Source organism: Grammomys surdaster, unplaced genomic scaffold, assembly GCF_004785775.1.
Source record: "Grammomys surdaster isolate TR1022 unplaced genomic scaffold, NIH_TR_1.0 126086, whole genome shotgun sequence".
Lineage (NCBI taxonomy): Eukaryota > Metazoa > Chordata > Mammalia > Rodentia > Muridae > Grammomys > Grammomys surdaster.
The window spans coordinates 5,088,718-5,108,202 of NW_021620894.1; the positions used below are offsets into that span (position 1 = coordinate 5,088,718).

General features: G+C 45.2%; 1 protein-coding gene across 2 annotated transcripts in view; it reads right to left on the reverse strand.

Annotated features, from left to right (window-relative positions):
- Positions 1-1,453: 1,453 nt before the first annotated feature.
- Tecta (tectorin alpha) overlaps positions 1,454-19,485 on the reverse strand; it is a 71,240-nt gene continuing 53,208 nt past the window's right edge. The window contains exons 15-24 of one of the 2 annotated variants that reach the window (XM_028755820.1): positions 17,281-17,567; positions 15,480-15,775; positions 12,203-12,313; positions 10,833-11,035; positions 9,740-9,903; positions 9,040-9,288; positions 4,405-4,567; positions 3,339-3,426; positions 2,954-3,070; positions 1,454-2,161 (exon numbers count right to left, since the gene is read on the reverse strand). In XM_028755820.1, the coding sequence (XP_028611653.1) occupies positions 2,061-2,161; positions 2,954-3,070; positions 3,339-3,426; positions 4,405-4,567; positions 9,040-9,288; positions 9,740-9,903; positions 10,833-11,035; positions 12,203-12,313; positions 15,480-15,775; positions 17,281-17,567 (1,779 nt within the window). In that variant the 3' untranslated portion in view covers positions 1,454-2,060. The remainder of the gene's footprint in view (positions 2,162-2,953; positions 3,071-3,338; positions 3,427-4,404; positions 4,568-9,039; positions 9,289-9,739; positions 9,904-10,832; positions 11,036-12,202; positions 12,314-15,479; positions 15,776-17,280; positions 17,568-19,485) is intronic. The other variant, XM_028755821.1, reaches the window with a different exon arrangement.

Below are 19,485 nucleotides of genomic sequence, written 5' to 3' on the forward strand. Positions count from 1 at the left end.
TCATATTGTGCCACCGAAGTGTGGCTTACTGTGACGACATACAAGTGAAGGACGTCCGACAAGCGAGAAAGCCAAATGCCAGTCGCAAAAACATGGCCAAAGGACTAATTTATTTCATGTTCCATATGTATGATGACACGCATGTACGGGTGCATGGTCACACGCATATGATTGCATATGTGTGTGCGTCTTGGTGCGCAGGCACTGGAGGACCAGAGTTGATGTCGGATGTCTTTTCATCGCTCTCCAGTTTATTCCTGAGTCGGCCTCTTTCAACTGAACCCAGAGCTCACTGGTCAGATAGATACATTTGCTAGTTAGTCATCTTGCCCCAGGGATCAGGCCTCTGCCTCCCAACGTTGAGATTGCAGTGGGCCAACACACCTTTCCAGCTTTCACATGGGCACTGAACTCCGGTCCCCAACCCAAACACCTACTTTAAAATCGGAAACAAAACCAAAACAAATCAAAACACAGTCTCTAACTCGGTAACTTCTGATGACATCGATATGAGATAGATTACTAAGTAGTATTTATTATCCTTCTTGGATGTTTTTGTGCAAACTTTATCTAAGAAACTCAATGAGGCATCACTGTGCTTGACCCATCTGATTGGAGAGACCCAGGCTTCTCTGGGGTGAACGGAAGAGACGAAACAGCTTGTCTGAGTCTTCTGGTCTCAAGAGAGGAAACAGAGAACACACAGCCACCATCAGTTTCCATCCCAACAAGGATGAGTATTGAGAATTGGCTCATACTGATAGTTTTGAATCCTTCATCACATTCAGTATCGTCCCCAGTGACGCTAAGATGCTCAGTCTGAAGCACCTTACTGCCTCCATCTCTCCCCAGCCTTCTCCTAGCACCTGGGCACATGCACATGCTCAAACCCACTAGAACTTTCTGGTTCTCCCAACAGGGGCAGTTCAGGGGTAGCCTCTGTCTACATTTCATATCCACAGCTCAGTGGCAGAGAGATGCAGGTGCCTTTGACAGGTAAACAAACTAGCAGCTACTGCTCGGGGCAGACAAGTTCCCAGACAAGGAAGAAAAAAAAAAAACTTAAAGTGCCACCTGTTTGAATCCAAGATAACTTCAAAACAAACTTAAAATATGGTCTACTGTGTTTCTAACCTTAGAAAGGAAGGAATTCCAAGGAAAGATGTAGCAGGCCACATATCTTATAGTTAGTTACAGTATATGTTTTATTTGACACTTACAAAAGAGGATGTTGCCTGTTTCTCCTCCACAGAGTACCTCTCCTTTATGCTCTGAGGAGGCCCTGTGAGCACGTACCAGCAAGGACGCCACACATACATGGAAGTGCCGACTGGCCACGGCCACCTACCCTAGTGGTCGCAGGTCTTTCCTTTCTGCTTTTAATCCTACCATGCGGCTAGTGTATGTATATAATTCAACATCAACAGAAGTGAATCCAGCCACCAAATAACGAGAATACTTGACCACAAAGTTTATTTAAGGATAAAACACATTAAAAAGTATTTGGTTGATTTGTAAAAAGTGAAGGACTGGGTTTTGAGGGTCGGGATGGGCTGGGTGATGTTCTCCAGGTCTGCAAACGTTAACTCCAGTGACTGAAGCTGGCATGATAAGGTGGAGGCCACAGCAGGAGGGGGAGGAGCTAAGCACGAGCTGAGAGCAGGATTGGAGAGGCTCCGCAGAGGGAGTTGTCGCAGCTCTAATTCAAAGTCACAGCCATAGCCTTGTCTGTAACCATGGCGATCCAGAAACAGCACGGGACACACTGACTTTTCTGACCAGATTTCCCATCAGACTGCTGTAACCAGAGCTTTCCCTGACTGGCTTTTGGCCTGAACCAAGGTTCCCAGTGCCAACTGTTTGGAATTTAGGGTACAAGCATTCTTTCCTCCCGTTGGCTTTGGGAAGCCACTACTGCTTACTGTGGAAGAGGACCCAGGCACGTTGGTGTCCTCCAGATCTGACTGCTGGAGGAAGGTGGTATGAGTCTGAGAGGATGTTTTGACTTGGGGACACACACTTTTATACCTACAGGGACTGAAGGAAGTACCCTGAGTTCATTATGAGGTTGCACCTGATTTATACACAAAATGCCACAGTGAAATCTGGGTCATGATGAGAAGAAGTGTCCAGACTTGGAGTTCCACTGACGAGTTGGAGGCTGTGGACAGAACGGAGAAGAGCGAGGTCATGTCAGTTCAACATGGTTCAGACCTAGCAGGCAGTACTCACATACAAGGGAATTTCTTAGGGAAAGGGAAAAATTCAAATGGCCCAGATAAGCAAAACAAAACAAACAAAAAAAAAACCAAATCAATCCAACCTTTAAGAGAGCCCTATGCACCTCAGAAAGAGATCTGGGAAATCAGGTGCCGAAGTGATTGGCTTCCTGTCTGCTTGGTTCTGTTTTCCGGAGCTCATGGATTCTCCTGCCTCAACCTCCCAGTGGCTGAGATTACAGGTATGTCCCACCACGTCCAGCTAAGACTACCAACCTAGCACAAGAGGACTTGGGAGTTGGATTTATGGCCATCACAGCCTTTAAATTACTAAATCAATTTTTGTCTTAATTGCCCACTTCTTTTAGATGAAAGACCAGGGACCCAAGAAGGTTCTTTGTTTTGTTTGTTTGTTTGTTTTTTGAGACAGGGTTTCTCTGTGTAGCCCTGGCTGTCCTGAACTCACTCTGTAGACCAGGCTGGGTTCGAACTCAGAAATCCGCCTGCCTCTGCCTCCCAAGTGCTGGGATTAAAGGCGTGCGCCACCACTCCCCAGCGGAAGGTTTTGTTTTTTGGTGGTTACTGGAACTACTTTGGTGTTTCCCTCTCTTTCTGGGATTCTCTGGGATTTCCACAGGCAAGAAGCTAACTGGGCTCCAGTGAGCTTCTCCTTGTAGGTAGGTAAGGAGCTTCCTTGGTCACTTAGCTGCCTAGACCTTTCAGGAGAAGCCTACCTCTGCAGCTCCTTCCATCTTCTTGCAGGGATCCGGTCACACAGCTGCACAGAGGCCCATCGACTCGGCTGGTGCAGATCTGCTCACAGCCGCCATTGTCTTCACACCAGTCCAGCCCTGAAAACGGGGATTCGGGAGACTTAAGGATGGAGATAGCAAGGCTGCGCCCGTGATCAAGGCGGAGGAGGGGCTTCAAAGACGGGAGAAGAAAGAGTTATTGAAAGCCAATGAAAAGGTTTTCCCCGGAAGACACAGGCAGTCAGTTCATACCCGTGTCTCCCCTGTCTCTGCCTCATGATGGATCCACGTCACAAGGGAGACGCGCTTGAGCCCCGAACTCCCACTGTCTTGGTAATCTATAGTGTGTTTTAAGGAACATACATACTTTTTCTCCTAATGGGTCCCACTGAAATGATCTGCTCTTTGTGCTCTTTTGAATAATCTGTGGCGATCCTGGAATTCTGTGGGCAATTCTGAAAGACAGAACACCAGAGGGAGATTTCACACAATTAAGCTGATAACTTATTCTCCACCATGTTTCCACCTCCAAGAGAGACAGCGGCTTCGGCCTCCAGCGCTATTGCCGCTCGGATTAATTAGAACCAATGCATTCTTGATCAGCGGGCCCATTGGGACTCTAGGCTTTATGTCAAGCAGAATTAAATCTACTCTCCACACTAGAATGCGATTCAAAGAGGCTGGCTCTTCTGCTCAGGAATGAAAATCGTTGGATCTCCTCTGATACGAATGTATGCGGCACCATCTGCAAGGAGCCCTGGTCATAATTCACATCTCGCTCCTGTAAACATGATGCAAGCACAAAGATAGACTGTGAAAGAGTGGGAATGAGAGTCTAGAGTGATAAAATCCTGAGGGCATAGCCACCCATGATGAGGGTGTCAGTCTGGCATAGAGGAGATGACAGCTCCACCCGTTTGCAGTGTCACCCAGTTCCAGACCATCAGACCCTAGTGCAAAGCTGATGACGTGTGAGTATGTGGATACACAGTCCTTGGAGTTTGAGAGCCAACATTGCACAGGGTATTTAATTTAGTACACATGACTCAATATACCCCTCGAAACTACCCTGATGCTCCTTACCCAAGCCAATCTTAATCTGTTCAGGGTAGAGACATTCTTGGAGACATTTTCAAGGTGTTCCAACAGTAGAATAAACACGACTGGCATTTACAGGCCCATCCTGCTGCACACCTCAGCTCTCCTACCCAATTACTCCATTCAAGATGTCAGTAGCTCCACTACGCATTGTCTAGTGTGAAGTCAGTGGCCTGGTGGCATGTCAAGAGACTGACTACCTGGGTACCATTCTACTATACTCTCTCCTCCAAATACAACCACCCACCCCCAAGTGAGTTTGGAGGACTCCGTTGTGGATGCCTGGTGTCCACAAGGCAAGAGCGAGGCTGAGCACTCGGCTTTTTCACACTTACAATCTTGCAGGAGTATTTCTCTGAGTCACAGAGGGACACGGCGCAGTGAAGATGAACTTCATCGTAGTCTCCGATGAATTTGAAGACGGTGACATGGAAACGACAGGTTAGGGACACTCCGTTCTCCTCGATGCCAATGGTGTTGTCTTTGATGTTCTGACACCTATTCGAGGAAAGAAAAATCGATGGAATCCTAGCCCTGTTTTTATTCTCTTAGAGGTTAACCCTCGCCTTCGTATCAACTTTCTACATTTCACATAGAACGGCTGTAAAGGCTAAAAGCGATTTTGAATTTGGAAGTGACCTCTGGATGACTTCGGTGCGCTGTTTACTATCACTTTCTCCAGTTTTCGCTGTTTGTTTAAGAGACATCAACTGCCACCTTGAATTGTTATCCAAACTGCTACTGCCAATGAGATGTCTGTGGGGACCACTCTCAATTTCCCCCACGCTTCAGCATCTCAGCCCGCCCCCTCACTGTGCTGTGTTCTACAGAGGACGATTTAACAGACACGTGTCCTACACCCTCAGTTTTCCTCAGTTAATTATCGGAGTTGGCAGGGGCCCTGATTCAAACCCCTTGGGGACTCTTCCCACACTAAAGTAGGAAGGAGCTGGAGAAAAGGCGGAGCAGGATGGATATGTCTCAGGGATTGTTTTGGTGGAGGGGGACCACCTCTTTCCCACCTCTCTTGCCTTCTTGTTGTCTAGCCAATACTCGGTTCCCACCAGCAGCAAATCCCCCAGGTTGGTTGTTTGGCTTTGACAACCACTTAAAACGTCTCCAATGTCGTCTCCTTTGCTCATGTTTTCTCATCATGCTTTCCCCCCCCGGAAGACCTTTCTGTTCTGCTTTCTTTGGACTCCAATCAATAGCATCCACCTCCGTATAAATATCTCTCACGTTCACGCCCAAACCAGGCACGAGTAACATTTCGTAGATTTGACAACTTGCACCCTGCCGAGTTTCTTCAGTCTAGGAATCAAGTGGCAATCACCACGGTGGCTCCAGCCCACCACACGGCATATTTGAAAGTCATTTCTGGATAGATGAATGAGGGAAGGAAGGAAAGAAGGAAGGAAGAAAGGAAGGAAGGAAGGAAGGAACAAAGGAAGGAAGGAAGGAAGGAAGAAAGGAAGGAAGGAAGGAACAAAGGAAGGAAGGAAGGAAAGAAGGAACAAAGGAAGGAAGGAAGTCAGTCAGTCCACGGAAACCAAAAGATTTTCTAAGTGATAATTTTAAAAGGTGCCTCTTTTTCTGTTTCTTTCCCCCAAGCCCATAGGATTAAATAGCTCAGCAATAAGGAAAATTAAAAATTGAAGTTATCCTTCAGCGTTCCCACACCTATTAGTTTTCGTAATTAGACAAAATGCAACTTGCTTCTTAAAGCAATAGTCTCTTAAATGCTTTGAGAGGAAACCTAAGCGTGCCAGCTTCCCTTGTCATTCTTATTCATTTGGAGGGTCTAAATTGGTTCAAAGATTTTCAGTCTCCCAATCTTCATAGGGACCTTCCCTCTTTAGCCAGGCCCCCACCTCTCTCTCATGTGGATGACATAAAGTTTAGGTATCAGACAATCCAGCAACAGAGCTGAAGAGAGCAGAGATACCTGTCCGGATGCCTCTCTTAAAGTGAGCAAAGAAGCCAGGCGTATTGATTGACATTTGTCCTTTTTCCTGTCTGGGCACTGGGACAGAAGGGAGACGTTGCCTGGGTCCCCAGATTACTGGGTTGGTGGCAGAAGCTGGTATTGCCTCTGCCCTCCACATAGCCAGGGAGGAACAATTACCCTCCCCCATTGCGCATTGATTCCACTGAGCATGTTTTCCCAAGGGCTCATGGTGGGAGGGGGACAAGAAACACACACCTCTAGTAAAGGTTAGGAGAGCGGATGGATGCTAGTTCTCTCTGAGGATGAAGTAATTTCCCACATAACAACGGTTTAATTTGAAGGCCTTTATTTAGACAGACCCAGGGGTAAGATGAGATTTATGAACACGCTTGCTGGCTTGCTCTCCCTCACTGGGTCAAGCCCATTAAATACTATTTTTAAAATGCTAAATACCACCTCGTCCTTCAAAGGAGACCTGAACGTTGTCATTTGGGTTGGTAGCTGGAGAGCAGCTCACGTCTTAACTCTTTTGTTTTGATACAAGAATGTTGGAAGGAGAGGAGAGAAAATGGCTCTGTTAATACCATCTTCAAGGACTGAGGCAAGCCTAGTAGTTTCCAAGTGTCTCCTCCCTCTGTCTCTTGGAGGGCTGACCATCTATTCAGAAAGATGAAGGCTTTAGTGAGATCATTGCTGGGAAACTCCAAAATACACCTGGAAGGTGTGCCAGATGTCACCAGGGCATTTAGGTCACTTCTCTGTCTCTGGCTGTTTGGTGGCCTTAGGTGATCTCCGCCTAGCTTCTCTGAGGTTGTGTCATCAACAAAGCAGTGGCTATTTATAACTTTCTCACAGCCACACCCCTCTTCTCTCAGAGCACATATTCCCTTTCCTGCACCCACAAAGCTCACAGCTGCTTCTGAGGCATCACTGGTCCATCCCAAAGGAAGATGCGACCAGAGTTCAATGGTGACTCCTCCCAACAAGGGTGATTGATCCAAGATGGGCAAATCATCTGCCCTTCCTGGGGGTTTGAACTCAGATAAGATGTGCTCTGTTCTTAGTGATAATCAGGCCCGAATGTGAGGCTAGCATTGACAGCAGCTGGCTAGCCACTTCAGTGACCTAGAGGGACAGATGAATAAAAGCAAGACAGAATAAGAAAGCCTGGCATATCCTTGAATCCAATCGTCCCTGAAATTCACCCACATTTGTGATTGGGTTCAGGACCGCTACATCCCTTTTAAATTTTCATATAAGTTGAATAACATTGGCTTCTACCAGTGACGATAGAAAAAAAAAACAACTCTGACTAATGTAGCCATCCATATCAAGAATCCTTGAACTGGGTGACAAAACCATCGGAGAGTCAGATGACGGTGATGTGTGCCCTTCTGCTGGTGTGCTAAAATGTCGCTGTGTTCTACATTTAAGGCAAGTACATTTCTTTGCATATGTATGCCATGATGGTAAAACAAATTATTAGAAAATGTGTTAGCGTATGGGTAAATCGCCTGCAATGTTTTTTACTCATTCTTGTTGTTGAAGTCTTCTCACTCATTACTTGAATAAATTTCAGTGTGCAACCATCTTTCAGGAACTAGATGAGGGGGTAGGCATATGATAATGAGTGTGAAAAAGATGAACGAGCATAAGAAACTCTTACGATACACAACCCCACTTTCTACCGTTTTGGTTACTTACATTCAATCCCAGTATCAGATGGAAAAAAAAGAAATAATTCATCAGGTTTGAAATTGTATGCTGTTCCTGTGATCTCGTGAAGCCCTGCTCCAGCCAGCCAGGAGGTAAACCATTCCTTTGTCTAACGTGTCTGCGTGTCTGCGTCTGCGCTGTATATGCTACTTACCCACTAGTTACATAGTTGCTGTCTCAGGTACTCCTCTTGTTGACTGTTGTGGAATCGCAGTGAGTGTGCTAGCAATCTGGACACAGTAGCCTGAGGCTGAGTCCCAGGGCTGACGTCATCCGCCTAGCTCCTCCCACCTCGTCAGTACTGGGTCCCTCAAATCCTCTCCACAAGATACGCTATAGTGAGATGTTTTGAAGGAGACTACGCTCACCCGGGCTTTTATGACTCTATATTTTTTCGATAGCTTCATTTAATTATTAGTTATGGTTATTAATTCCTTATTGTGCCTAGTTTACAAGCTAAACTTTATTACGTAAACATTATGCATACACAGGAGAACATGTAGGTTGTTCAGAACTATCTATGGCTGCAGGTAGTCACTGGGAGTCTTGGAATGTGTCCCCTCTCAGAGAAGAGGAACCGTACTATTCTAATTTCTTTTTGTTGTTGTTGTTTTCAACATCATTGCTGTTGTTTGTTGTTGGTTCTGGGAGCTGATCCCAGGGTCTTAGCACATGCTGGGAGAGAGCTTACCACTGGGCTCTATCCCTAGTCCCCTTATTCATTTTCTTCTTCCCACATCTGGCCCAGTCTTGGCCTTCAGCTATGTCCACTAAAGCTTTCATTTTCAGAATACCAGATTCCTCTCCATCCAACTGACAGTTGAAGCAGGCAGGACAGAATCCCTTCTTTAAAGCATCCTATGGTAAATGCCCTATGACAGGGGATCTGCCACTAACTTTCGTGACTTTAGACAAGTTGCTGGATCGTGTACAGTCTACCTCCCAGGGTATCAGAATGAGCTAAATCTGTTGACACAAAAGGCTGATTCTGTGGGTGTCAACAAACGTTAATACCCATCCCCACTTTTTTTTTTTTTTTTTTTTTTTTTTAGTATAGAATAGAGTTTATTCAGGGCATGGGGAGTGAAGTCAGAGGGTAGTAGAGGCAGAGAAAGGCAAAGAGAGAGAGTAGAGGAGTAGAGGCTGGCCATGGAGAGGGGGGAAGAGAATGGGGAAGGGGCAAGGGGACAGAGTGGGAGCAAGAAGGCAAGAGACCAAAAGAACAAGAGCCCATTCCCAGAAAAGACAATGTTACACTAAAGGTTCAGAGTCTACTGTCAATGGCAAGGCCGCCATGGCCACTCACCCTCCTTCGATGATGAAGTACCGAAGTTTGTCATTGCTGTCTCGGGAGGGGGTGGCGTAGCATTTGTTGAGTGTGAGAATCAAGTGTGTGGAGTCGGCTCCAACCACGAAGACCCCCACATAGAGAACATCCCGAGTCGTCAGCACGACTTCCCCCTGGCGGTAAGGGTGTTTGTAGGAAGCATTTTTATAGAGTGCCATCTTGGTGGTGAAACTGCCCTCCTGTGTTGGAACTGTCAGGTTGATGACACTAACAAAGGAAGAGTCATATATAAGGCAAGGAACCAAAATAAAATAAAATTGAAAAAAATTCCAATGTTACTTATTCAATTAACTGCCATTTTTCAAGCTACAGTGTAGAGGGAAGATATAGCATGCAGTCCTCAAGTCTAAGGCTGCCTTATCTAATTTGGTCCCTACATAGGGCAATTTACATTTAAATGAAATTAAATAAAATTTAAAAAATTCAATTTATCAGTCCCCTGAGCCAAATTTCAAACACTCGTTGGTCACAGGTAGTTACTGTACCACATAATTCAGAAACCAAGCCTTCCTTCCGGTCATTAGTCTAGAGCATTTTGTTTCCAGAAACATGAATTATATTTTCCCCGCTGCTTCAAAGACAAATGCTAGCTGTTCTGAGGCTGCTAACCTTAGCTGTCAAGAGAGAAAGCAGGAGTGCAGCCCATGAAATTCTTTACCTTAGCATAGGCTTCACGACAGAGTCTAAGGAGATCTTGATATCTAGCTCGTAAGCACATGAAAATTCCACATTGATCGTGCGGTCCCTCGTGATGATGTTGCCGGTGTTGTTGGCACTTTCGATCCAGATTGTGTTTTTATACATAATATGAGTACCATTGGACTGCAGATCAAGGGGAGGTCAGAAATCATTAAACACGGAAGTATGCGCTTAGCATTTAAAATCCATCTCCCGGAATTATAGAGAAATGGCTTCGTTCCGTACCAAACCCAGAGGCTAGAATACATCAGCATGGAACTCAGCCTCCGCACCAACTGGGGGAAAGAAGTGTTGTCACAGATATGAGCAGTGCCCTTCAGATGATAACCTTGAGTACCCAAGGAGGGCAGATTCCGTGTCCCTCTGAATTCCAACTACAATCAGGTATCTGCTGGAACTAGAGAAGGCATGAGATACTGGCAATGCCAGGTGAGCATAAATTGAACCCAGAAATCCTTTTTCAGTCTTTAACTTGAAATCTCCTTTCTAACAAACCTTTTACCAGGTACTCATACAAGTACCAACGGAACAAGCGAGTCTTAGTCCAGCCCCCCTCTGAGGAGAGCACTAATGAACACAGGTGTAGTCTTTATTACATCCCAGGAAGGGACAAGGGGAGATACAAGATGCTTAATGAAATAAAATCCTGGAAACAGTTTCATAAGCGTTGGGACCTTTTGGTGTTTATACATGCAACTCCTTTCTTCAGCTAATGTCCGTATGACCTAAAATAGCTGGATGAGGCTCTATTTACCTGGGAAGACACTAGAAGCATAAGAGAGCAGACCAAAGGCTTACAATAGAGAACAAAAGACGGCAGTGGGCATTGCAAACCGAGGGAGGAAAGTACCACTTAGCATACTTCTTTGGTTCACTCAACCACTCAGCCCCAAATGATGATTGGCCTTCCTGCCTTTGATCTTTTCATATTCTCTCTCTCTGCTATTCATCAATGAGTGTATTTCTAAGCAGACGACCCTGGCTTTAAGGATGATTAATGCACGACTCGACTACCTCAGCCCAGTGCTCCTTCTGGGGGCCCCTCTTCTCACCTGCACGATGTTCCCACAGTTCCCTTTGGTGTTGTTGATCTGAAAAGAGATAAAATCCTCGCCCTCAATGCCAGAGCACTGTCTGTCATTGATTCTCACACCCTCTCTCTCAAAGCCCAGCTGGAAGAGCTTGCACTTAGATATGGACACTTCCATCTGGGCTGCCTTACAGGTCACCTCGGCATCGATGATGTCATGGGAATCTGTGGAAAGAGGGGGACAAACCTGTCAGCGGGAGAGTGTCATCTTGCTGCAGGGGAGGGCTGGGCCACCCATGGCCATGTTTCTTTAGAGGCAGGAAACAATCTCCACTCAGGGGCTGCAAGCATTTCTAATTAAGCTTTGATCGCACCAAATGAGTACATGAATTCATTCAAAGCAATAACTTGGGCGTTGGCGGAGGCTTATTAAAAAGATAAAATGCTAATAAAGTGCCTTTTGTCTTTTCTGGAGAAACCCGGGCCTTCCTCCCACACACGCTGGTGGCAGGTACTTTTGTGTAAGTGACACACAGAACCTGTCACAGTGTGGTCTGGCTGGGGACCAGATGCCCCAGGAAGAGCTGGTCTGGTCTGACTCTACCACACCCGTCCTGGGTGAGCCCAGCTCATGAGAACCTAGTGAGTCCTGGTGAGTGCCAGCTGAGGCCTTTTCTCTATGATAAGCACCATAGAAATAAAGAAAACTATTTTCACGTGCCTAGGTGAGGTGCATTGTCCCCTCCTCTGAAACATTCTAGTCAATTGAGCTTTTGTCGTAAGTGACGCTAATTTTAGTATATGCTTATGAGCTACTTGGTTTGGAAAGGGTCATGGAGCCAAAAGACAGAGCTCTTCCCCCTTTGAGCTGACATCTAATTGGGCTCAGCTGAAGACAATGCCATGTCTCACCCTAGGGAGCTAAGATTAGGAACAGGAGAAGGAATGCCAGTTAGCTGCTGTTCACGTCAAACATTTCAGCTGCGTCTCTAGGAACAAAAACCTTCGGGCCAGATAAAGCTGGCTTGAAGTCAGTCTTAAGACAACTGGCACTCTCCTCCCACTTCCTTCTTGTTGGTGTCAAAACATTTTGCTTATCTGGGGGTCGAAAAGACCACTTCGGATCTCTCTGACGTTGCTTGGACTCATGTGGGACTGTCAGTTTCCATTCATATACACATTTGCATGTTACGATCTACTGAAGAAAATGATGTAGCTATACAGAGATGAACTTCAGCCTACACTGAGGCTGCCCAGTCGTTTCCTGGATCTTGAAAGCTTTGCTTTTGGGTTTCTCACAGAGCGGGAGCATACGCAGCTCCTTCTCTGGCACTTCCCTTGATCAGCCCTCTCTTAATGGGCCTCTCGAGTGGAGATGCACTAGTCACTTACTGTTTCCATAGGGGGGCGGCTCAATGCAGCCACATAATTCTCCTCCGTTTTCCAGCTCGCAGGTCCTGTTGGGACAGTCCGCCCCCACACAGGGGTCTTCAACCACTCCTGCTAAAAAGGAAAACACAGAAACCACACAATTTGATTTTCACACCTACGCACAGTGGCATCAGGTTACAGTCGATTTGACACAGTTCACTTGGGAACGGTCAGGTAGGTTCCTGCAAGCTGACAGACAGGGTGACCTCTAAAAACTAATGACAGGTAGCGATGATTGGGTGTTTCCTATGGCTCTGCACTGTGCCACCAACTTTAACTGAATTAGCATGATTGGCTCTCACAAATACTTCCCAAGATGAGCACTAAAACTTACCCAAGGCCATCCAGGAAGGTACATTGTAGAAATAAAATACCGTCTTTTATCTACCAAGTAATTCTGTAATTTCTGCACCTACCCTACCACATCACAGTGAATACACCCAACACACCACATTGTATCTAACATGTTTTGTATAGAATTACTTGAATTTTCTGTATTTATAGAAAAGTCACATTCAAATGATTCCTCTGTTTCCAGCACCCAGCCATCTCAATGTCTGTTAATAACGGAATGAATTTGTTAAATGACAGATTACAGATATTTGTTAACAACAAAAACTTAGGACTCCTAAGATCTCAGTGAGGCCCTTCCTATTGAGACTTTTTATTTTGATTCATGGTGTGCCTTCCCCATAAATATCTACTTGACTTTATAAAAATAGGCAAATCAACAACTATACGTAATTCTCCGATTCAATAAACAGTACCATTTTGCTTAAAGGAAAAAAGAATAGAGGTAACGTAAGCTTCAAGGACGTAAAACACCACTGTGTTGTCGTGAACAGTTTTCCTGTAACAGATGACTCTTCCTGCAAGAAATTCAGCCCTCTATTGGACACTTACTAACCAAGAACATTCCCTTACACTGGTTCCCAACCTTTCTAACCCTTCAACCTTCTAATACAGTTCCTCATGTTGTCCTGACTCCCCCAAACCATAAAATTATTTCACTGCTACTTCACACCTGTGCTTTTTTGACTGTTATGAATTGTAATGTAAATATCTCATATGCAGGATATCTAATATGTGACCCCCCCCAAAGGCGTCGCAACCCTCAGGTTGAGAACTGGTGCTTTAAGAGATTCATTTCTTTACAGGATGAATCTCCTTCCGTCCAAGAGAGAAGAATGTTTGTTCAACATGCTGTAGCCTTTTTGCTAAGGAAACACGTGCTTGTCATGAGCCAACATTTCTTTGAGAGTTTTTATGGGGCTTAGAAAGGTCACACAGGTTAGTTACAAGAAACAAGATCAGAAGATGAACTGTCTCTGTTGTAGTAATTAATAACAAGACACTGTGTGCTTTAAAACGACTAAGCAAGTATATTTTTCAGTGATTTCACCACAGACACATACAAAAACGAGGTTAATAACAAAACTCAAGGGTTGGAGAGAGAGCTCAACAGTTGAGGGCATTTGCTGCTCTTTCAGGGAACCAGGTTTGCTTCTCAGAACCCGTACGATTGCTCACAACCATCTGTAACCCCAGGTGGGGAGAATTCAGTTCACTCTTATGTCTTCTTTAGACGCCAGACACACACATGGTGCATATCAATATATACAGACAAACACACATAAGGTAAAAATAAAGAAATCTTTTAAAAATACAGCCTTTACTACCTACACCTTGTTCAATGTGGCTGTCAAGCCCTTGTAGTGAGTAACTAATTGTCCATGGTGTGGGTACAGAAGTGGTTCTGACTCATGCCATAATTTCTATAAAGATGAATGAGATAGGCCATTAGCATCATTTAAATATATTTATTTTTGAAAAGGCTTTCCTTATTTAAAAAAAGATTTATTTATTTATTTTATATATATGAGTACACTGTTCCTGTCTTCAGACACACCAGAAGAGGGCATCAGATCCCATTACAGATTTGGTTGTGAGCCACCATGTGGTTGCTGGGAGTTGAACTCAGGAACTGTTGGAGAGCAGCCAGTGCTCTTAACCACTGAGCCATCTTCCAGCCCCAGGCTTCCTGATTTTAAGACCCTTTCCCTACTCACCCAATGTGTTCCCTTTGTGAGGCCTGTCAGCAAATGACGTCAGTTGCTAATACAACAGACAATGGTCAAAGAGGGCGGAAACGGTGAACAGTTTAAGGCCCATGGAAAGAGTGCATCCCAAAATATAGAGGTATAAAGACCCTCTGACAGAAAAGCTTGTGTGTGTGTGTGTGTGTGTGTGTGTGTGTGTGTGTGTATACAGATATAGCGAGACAAATTTCAAAATTTCAAACACTTAACTTTAACATTCTTTAAGACGTGTTCCTTATGAACACAGTAAAGTATTAGTTACCAAGCAGATTTCCAACAGACTAGTAATTTTCTTAACAGTTTCTGAAATTACCAAATGTATATTAGAATTAACTCCACCATTTTATCCTGTTTAGGCTCTGAATTGAGTATACGTGCACACTTAACGATATTCACTCTATAGATTCGCCAGTGTGTATGTGTGCTTCGGGAATGGTCCCGGACACACACTGGCTCTTAGATGCACACAGGGCTGGTAGTGTCTGGCTGGCTACAGACACATTTTGTTGGTCACACGATCATACCGTATGGGTACACGTATACATAGTACCCACTTATATGTGTGTGTATATACATTAAGATTTACTTCACTCATTTAACTGACACAGGAAAAAGGTAAACACATTGCATAATGGAAATACTATAGGCACTGAAGTTTCTCACTGCAGAAAACAATGCATGAACTACAAGTTTTTACTTTACCATCTACTTTAACGTATGGACCCTATAGACATCCATCCACAGCTTCCTTTGAAGCCAGGTGGAGCCAGCTCAATCCAGCTCCTCTGACTACTTGTAATTTCCCTTTTTCATATAGAAGTCATGGTGGATCTGAGTTGAGAAGTGATGCAGCCAGGCCAGGAGTCCCAGGCTAACTATGTCCTTTCATCAGGTCAGTAAACAGATGCTTCCCAGAGCCAGAGCCTCGTCATCAGCTCGCTCCTCAGATGCCGTCACTGGACAAGGGCTACAGGTGGATCAGGCTCCCCTGGAAACGCCCCCTCATTGAATCTCAGGGACAGATCACAGCCCTCTCCCCTCCACCCCATGGAGCAGATGGGTAAGTAAATATGGGGTGGACCTGACATCAGACAATGCTACCCTCCATGGAACCCACAGGAATAAAAGAATTCTCTTACAGCAATTCTCTTTCTCAATCCACTCGGTGCTGAGGATGCCGAAGGAGCGGCAGGCTTCCCCGTAGGCAGCCAGGGAGCCACACAGCTGGAACTTCTTGTGGTTGTAGCAGCCGTCCAGGTAGCAGGACTCATAGAAAGGGAGGGGATCAAGGAGCCCATAGCAGGGCTGAAAGAAGCCCTTCATGTCGGTGAGCTTCAGGCAGTAACCGTCACCCTGCATGGCCTGGATGTGGACATTGTCACACGTGGCCGCGTATTGCGAGAACTGTAGCTCGTTGCAGCTGGGGGCGAGAGGTCTGGTCAGAATAAGTGAAGCAAAAACAGCCATCTGAGATCTCCCGTAGAAGGTAGAATCACATCTAATGTACCTGTTGGGCTAGCCCTGAAGTTTATATGTAATATGCAGATATCAATGCTAACTAGAAACATGACCTTAGGAAAGCCATGTCTCTCTCCATTAAAAATGTCAAACAACGTCTATTGTTCATCACTGGGACAGAGTGCAGATAAAAATATCAGAATGGACTAGCAGCCAAAGTGCCACATACCAACAGATATAGGTATAACAACCATTCCTGCTTCAATATACTTCACTGATATCATTGACATCATAACCATTAACAGCATATTGCCAGAATAACAATAACAATGCTAGCAGAATTAAAGACCCACAGGAAACCCAGGAGCTTCTAGCCAGCTCCAATTTAGCTGCGCTCAAAAGCCAAACTTTTGCAAGAGAGCTGTGTGCAGTTGACAAGAGTTCACAGAAGGAAAAAGCAAAGAAAGGCAGGCGGAAAACAAAATAATATGAAAACAGAAACACAGGCACCTCTGAGAGATTCAAATCTTGCTCATTGGTGGGAAACCCAGAATGGCTTAAATGTCCTGAGAACAGCTATTCTACCTGTGAGTCACTGAGTGGGGCTGAGGGAGGCAGCTCCAAATTAGGAGTCGGGGGAATCTAGTCCTGGCTTGGTACTCACAGGCGCTCCATTCAGACAAGCCACTTAGAATGTTTCTCCAAGTAAAGAAAGATACCCAACAAGATGCTAAGGTCCTTCCCTACTCTGGGTCATCTCTGAATCACAGACTAATCTTAACAGATGATGTATTATTCAGTGTTTGCTTAGGGGAAGGCCAGGTGCTTGGAGCATCCTTTCTATTGCTGGGTACCTGGATGGAATTCTGCATGTAGGGGGTGAAGGGATCGAGGGATGGGGCCATGGTGGATGCAAAGGATTGTCAGGAAGCAGGAGCACGTTTACAGAGCCAGAAAGGTGCCCACATGACTCTAGCCAGGAGAGATTCTAAGTCAAGGTCTTTTGCAATAACTTGTTTAGCGCTGTCTCAGCTAGTCAGAGGGGAAGAGGCTGGTCGTTACCTCTATAATCCATGTTTTCAACAAGGTTCCCTTCATTCACAATAACGTCTGCCTACATCCGCAAAGCCTTCTGGGAAGAGTTTCTTCTGAAACTCTTCATCCTATTCCTAGCAGGGGCTCCTAAGTCTCAGGTAGATAGGTGGTGACAGCTTCAGGTTCTAACCTTAGGGACACCCTTCTGGGTAGCTGAGAGCAGAATCGCTTGATAATTGAGACTCATATCACCTAAACCCAGCTCCTGCTGTTGGAAAGATGATTGGGGTCTCTAAGGCACCAAAACTCCAAAGGCTAAACCCAAAGTGCTGCATGACAGGAAGGCAGATGGATGCCAAGGGAAGTGTGTTCTCCATTCACAGCTCCTGTGGACGTGAGGAGACCAGAGCAAGGAGTCTGTGGTTTGAACTGCTGGGGCACACGCACCTCTTCTGCATGCCATTGGTCTTCCAGCTCTGGGCCAGCACCACGCTGCTCACCACCGGTTTCCCCCGCAAGGTCACATAGTCATCAGTCATGTCGCCGTTGAAGTTGCCACAGAGGCCACACACTTTGTTCTGCAGCCTCTCACTGATGCTGATTTTAATGACATTGAAACCATTGTAATATATCTGGATGTCAGGGCTGGTGTCGATCACCAGAAACCCCTCGCTGCTGTAGATTTTGGTTGCCAATCCAGTTATAAATGGAACGTTTACTTGTGTGCCGTTCACCTATCAGAGCCAGAGAGACAGGAAGTCGTTACCCGAGGGCTGGGTTCAGCCAGTCTTTTCAGCAAAGAGCCAGATTCTGCAGGCCCTGTGATCTCTACCGCAGTTATTCAACTCAGCCCTTGTGCTGGGCCATCAACCACCGTGTGTGTCAAAATGATTTCCAATAAAGTTTTATTTATTAAAAAAAAAAAGAAGCAGGTTAGGGGCGCCACTCACTCAGCAAAGTGCTTTGCTCAAAATCCTGAGGATGTACTTTTACTCCTAAGAGCCAGCATTGAAACAATTGGACATGGTAGCACATGTTTCTAATTCCAGAGCTCGGGAAGCTGAAAAAGAAGACTCTCTGGGACTCAAAGGGCAGATGTACTAGCCTGTCATCAGGTACCTGGCTATTAAGAGACCCTAATCTCCAAAATCAAATAAGTAAATAGATTGGCCACAGGCCGTAGTCTGACAACCCCTGCACTAGAATTTAAGGACATAAACTTGCCATTTCCCCAACAAGAGTCTAACTATGGGAACATAGGAGTTAAGAGAGAAGAAAACATTAGAATTGTATTGCCCTCCGTGAATAGATACATTTTTCTGCGTTAAACTCATGCCAGCATCCACCAATTACTGAAAATGACATCATAACCTTGTTCTAAGGGGAGTCCAACCTGGTTACAATGGACCTGGGGATCGCTACCGTGTTTATGGTTTCCTTGTTTATAATGTGCAAACCTGAAGCCTTCCCAGACGTCTTATAAACACAATATTTTCTGCATTTGTCATTTTCTTGCTTTTTATAACATTTCTTAGCCCTTGGGACAGGATATAACATGCTTTTCCTGTACTTACAAAATAAATTAGATTTCCTCCCTCTGGTTATTAGTATTGCTGTTCCATTAAAAAAAAAGAGAGAGAGAGATGGCTTTTAAAAAAAATCTCTTTACTTTTTGGCTAACTTGGGGTATTATTCAGCAGTGGTATCTGTCTGGCTCCCTGACGGTCACTTTCGCTTCCTCTTGTATTCTTGGCCAGTGCAGCTGGGTCCGTGCAGGCCAATTTGCAAAAGGAATCAAAGAGTGTCGAAAACAGTAGCAGCTTTCCTGGAAGCGAAAAGCCAGCAGTAAAACCTAGATTCTTTTTTTTTTTAAGCTTGCAAAAAAGCAAGTTTCTTGCCTGGCGCTGCATACTAAGCTATTTGATGACTCTTTAAATAAAGGTGCATTGAGTGCTCGACTTAGCTGAGCTGGTTGAAGAAGGCAGATAAGAGGTACTATATTCCAGAGCGTGTCAGTGTGTCTCTCTCCTCCTCACATCCCAGCTCTTACCTGCGCTCACTGTGAGGGAGCCTGGCTCCATCCTTTGGGTCAACCTGATGTGACCACTCTGGTATAACCTGACTGGGGCTCAGTAGTTCATAGGGCAGATTAGATACTTCCTATGTGGTGTTGAGTAGGGCATTCAAAGCAAATATTAGTTATGGGGGTGAGCAGGACCTTCCCATGTATTTACATACAGGTCTTTATAAGCAAAACCAACCAAGGCGATGGCCCTGAGAAAGAATCAATCTAAGATAAATTTGACATTTCCTTTCAGTTGGAATGTCATCGTTGGGGCTTCAGTAGAGGCATTTGCTCTGCTGGGCTTTATTTAGGTTCTTGCTTTCCCAGGCAAGTGCTTACCTTCTCTTTATAGAGAAAGTATGGCAGAAATGAGGGTTCATCTTAGAATAAGTGGGCAACGCCAAGAGTAATTGCAAAGGCTCTTAGAAGCTAATGAGACGCCTTTTAGAAATTAATCCAGAGCAAACGCTGACTTATCTACCATTTTATCTCCTGGAGCCCGGTTGCTACCCTGATGTCATTACAGCCTGAGATGGCTAAGTTTCCTGCCTTCAGAAGCATCAGCGACAGAGGCAGTGGCCCACTCT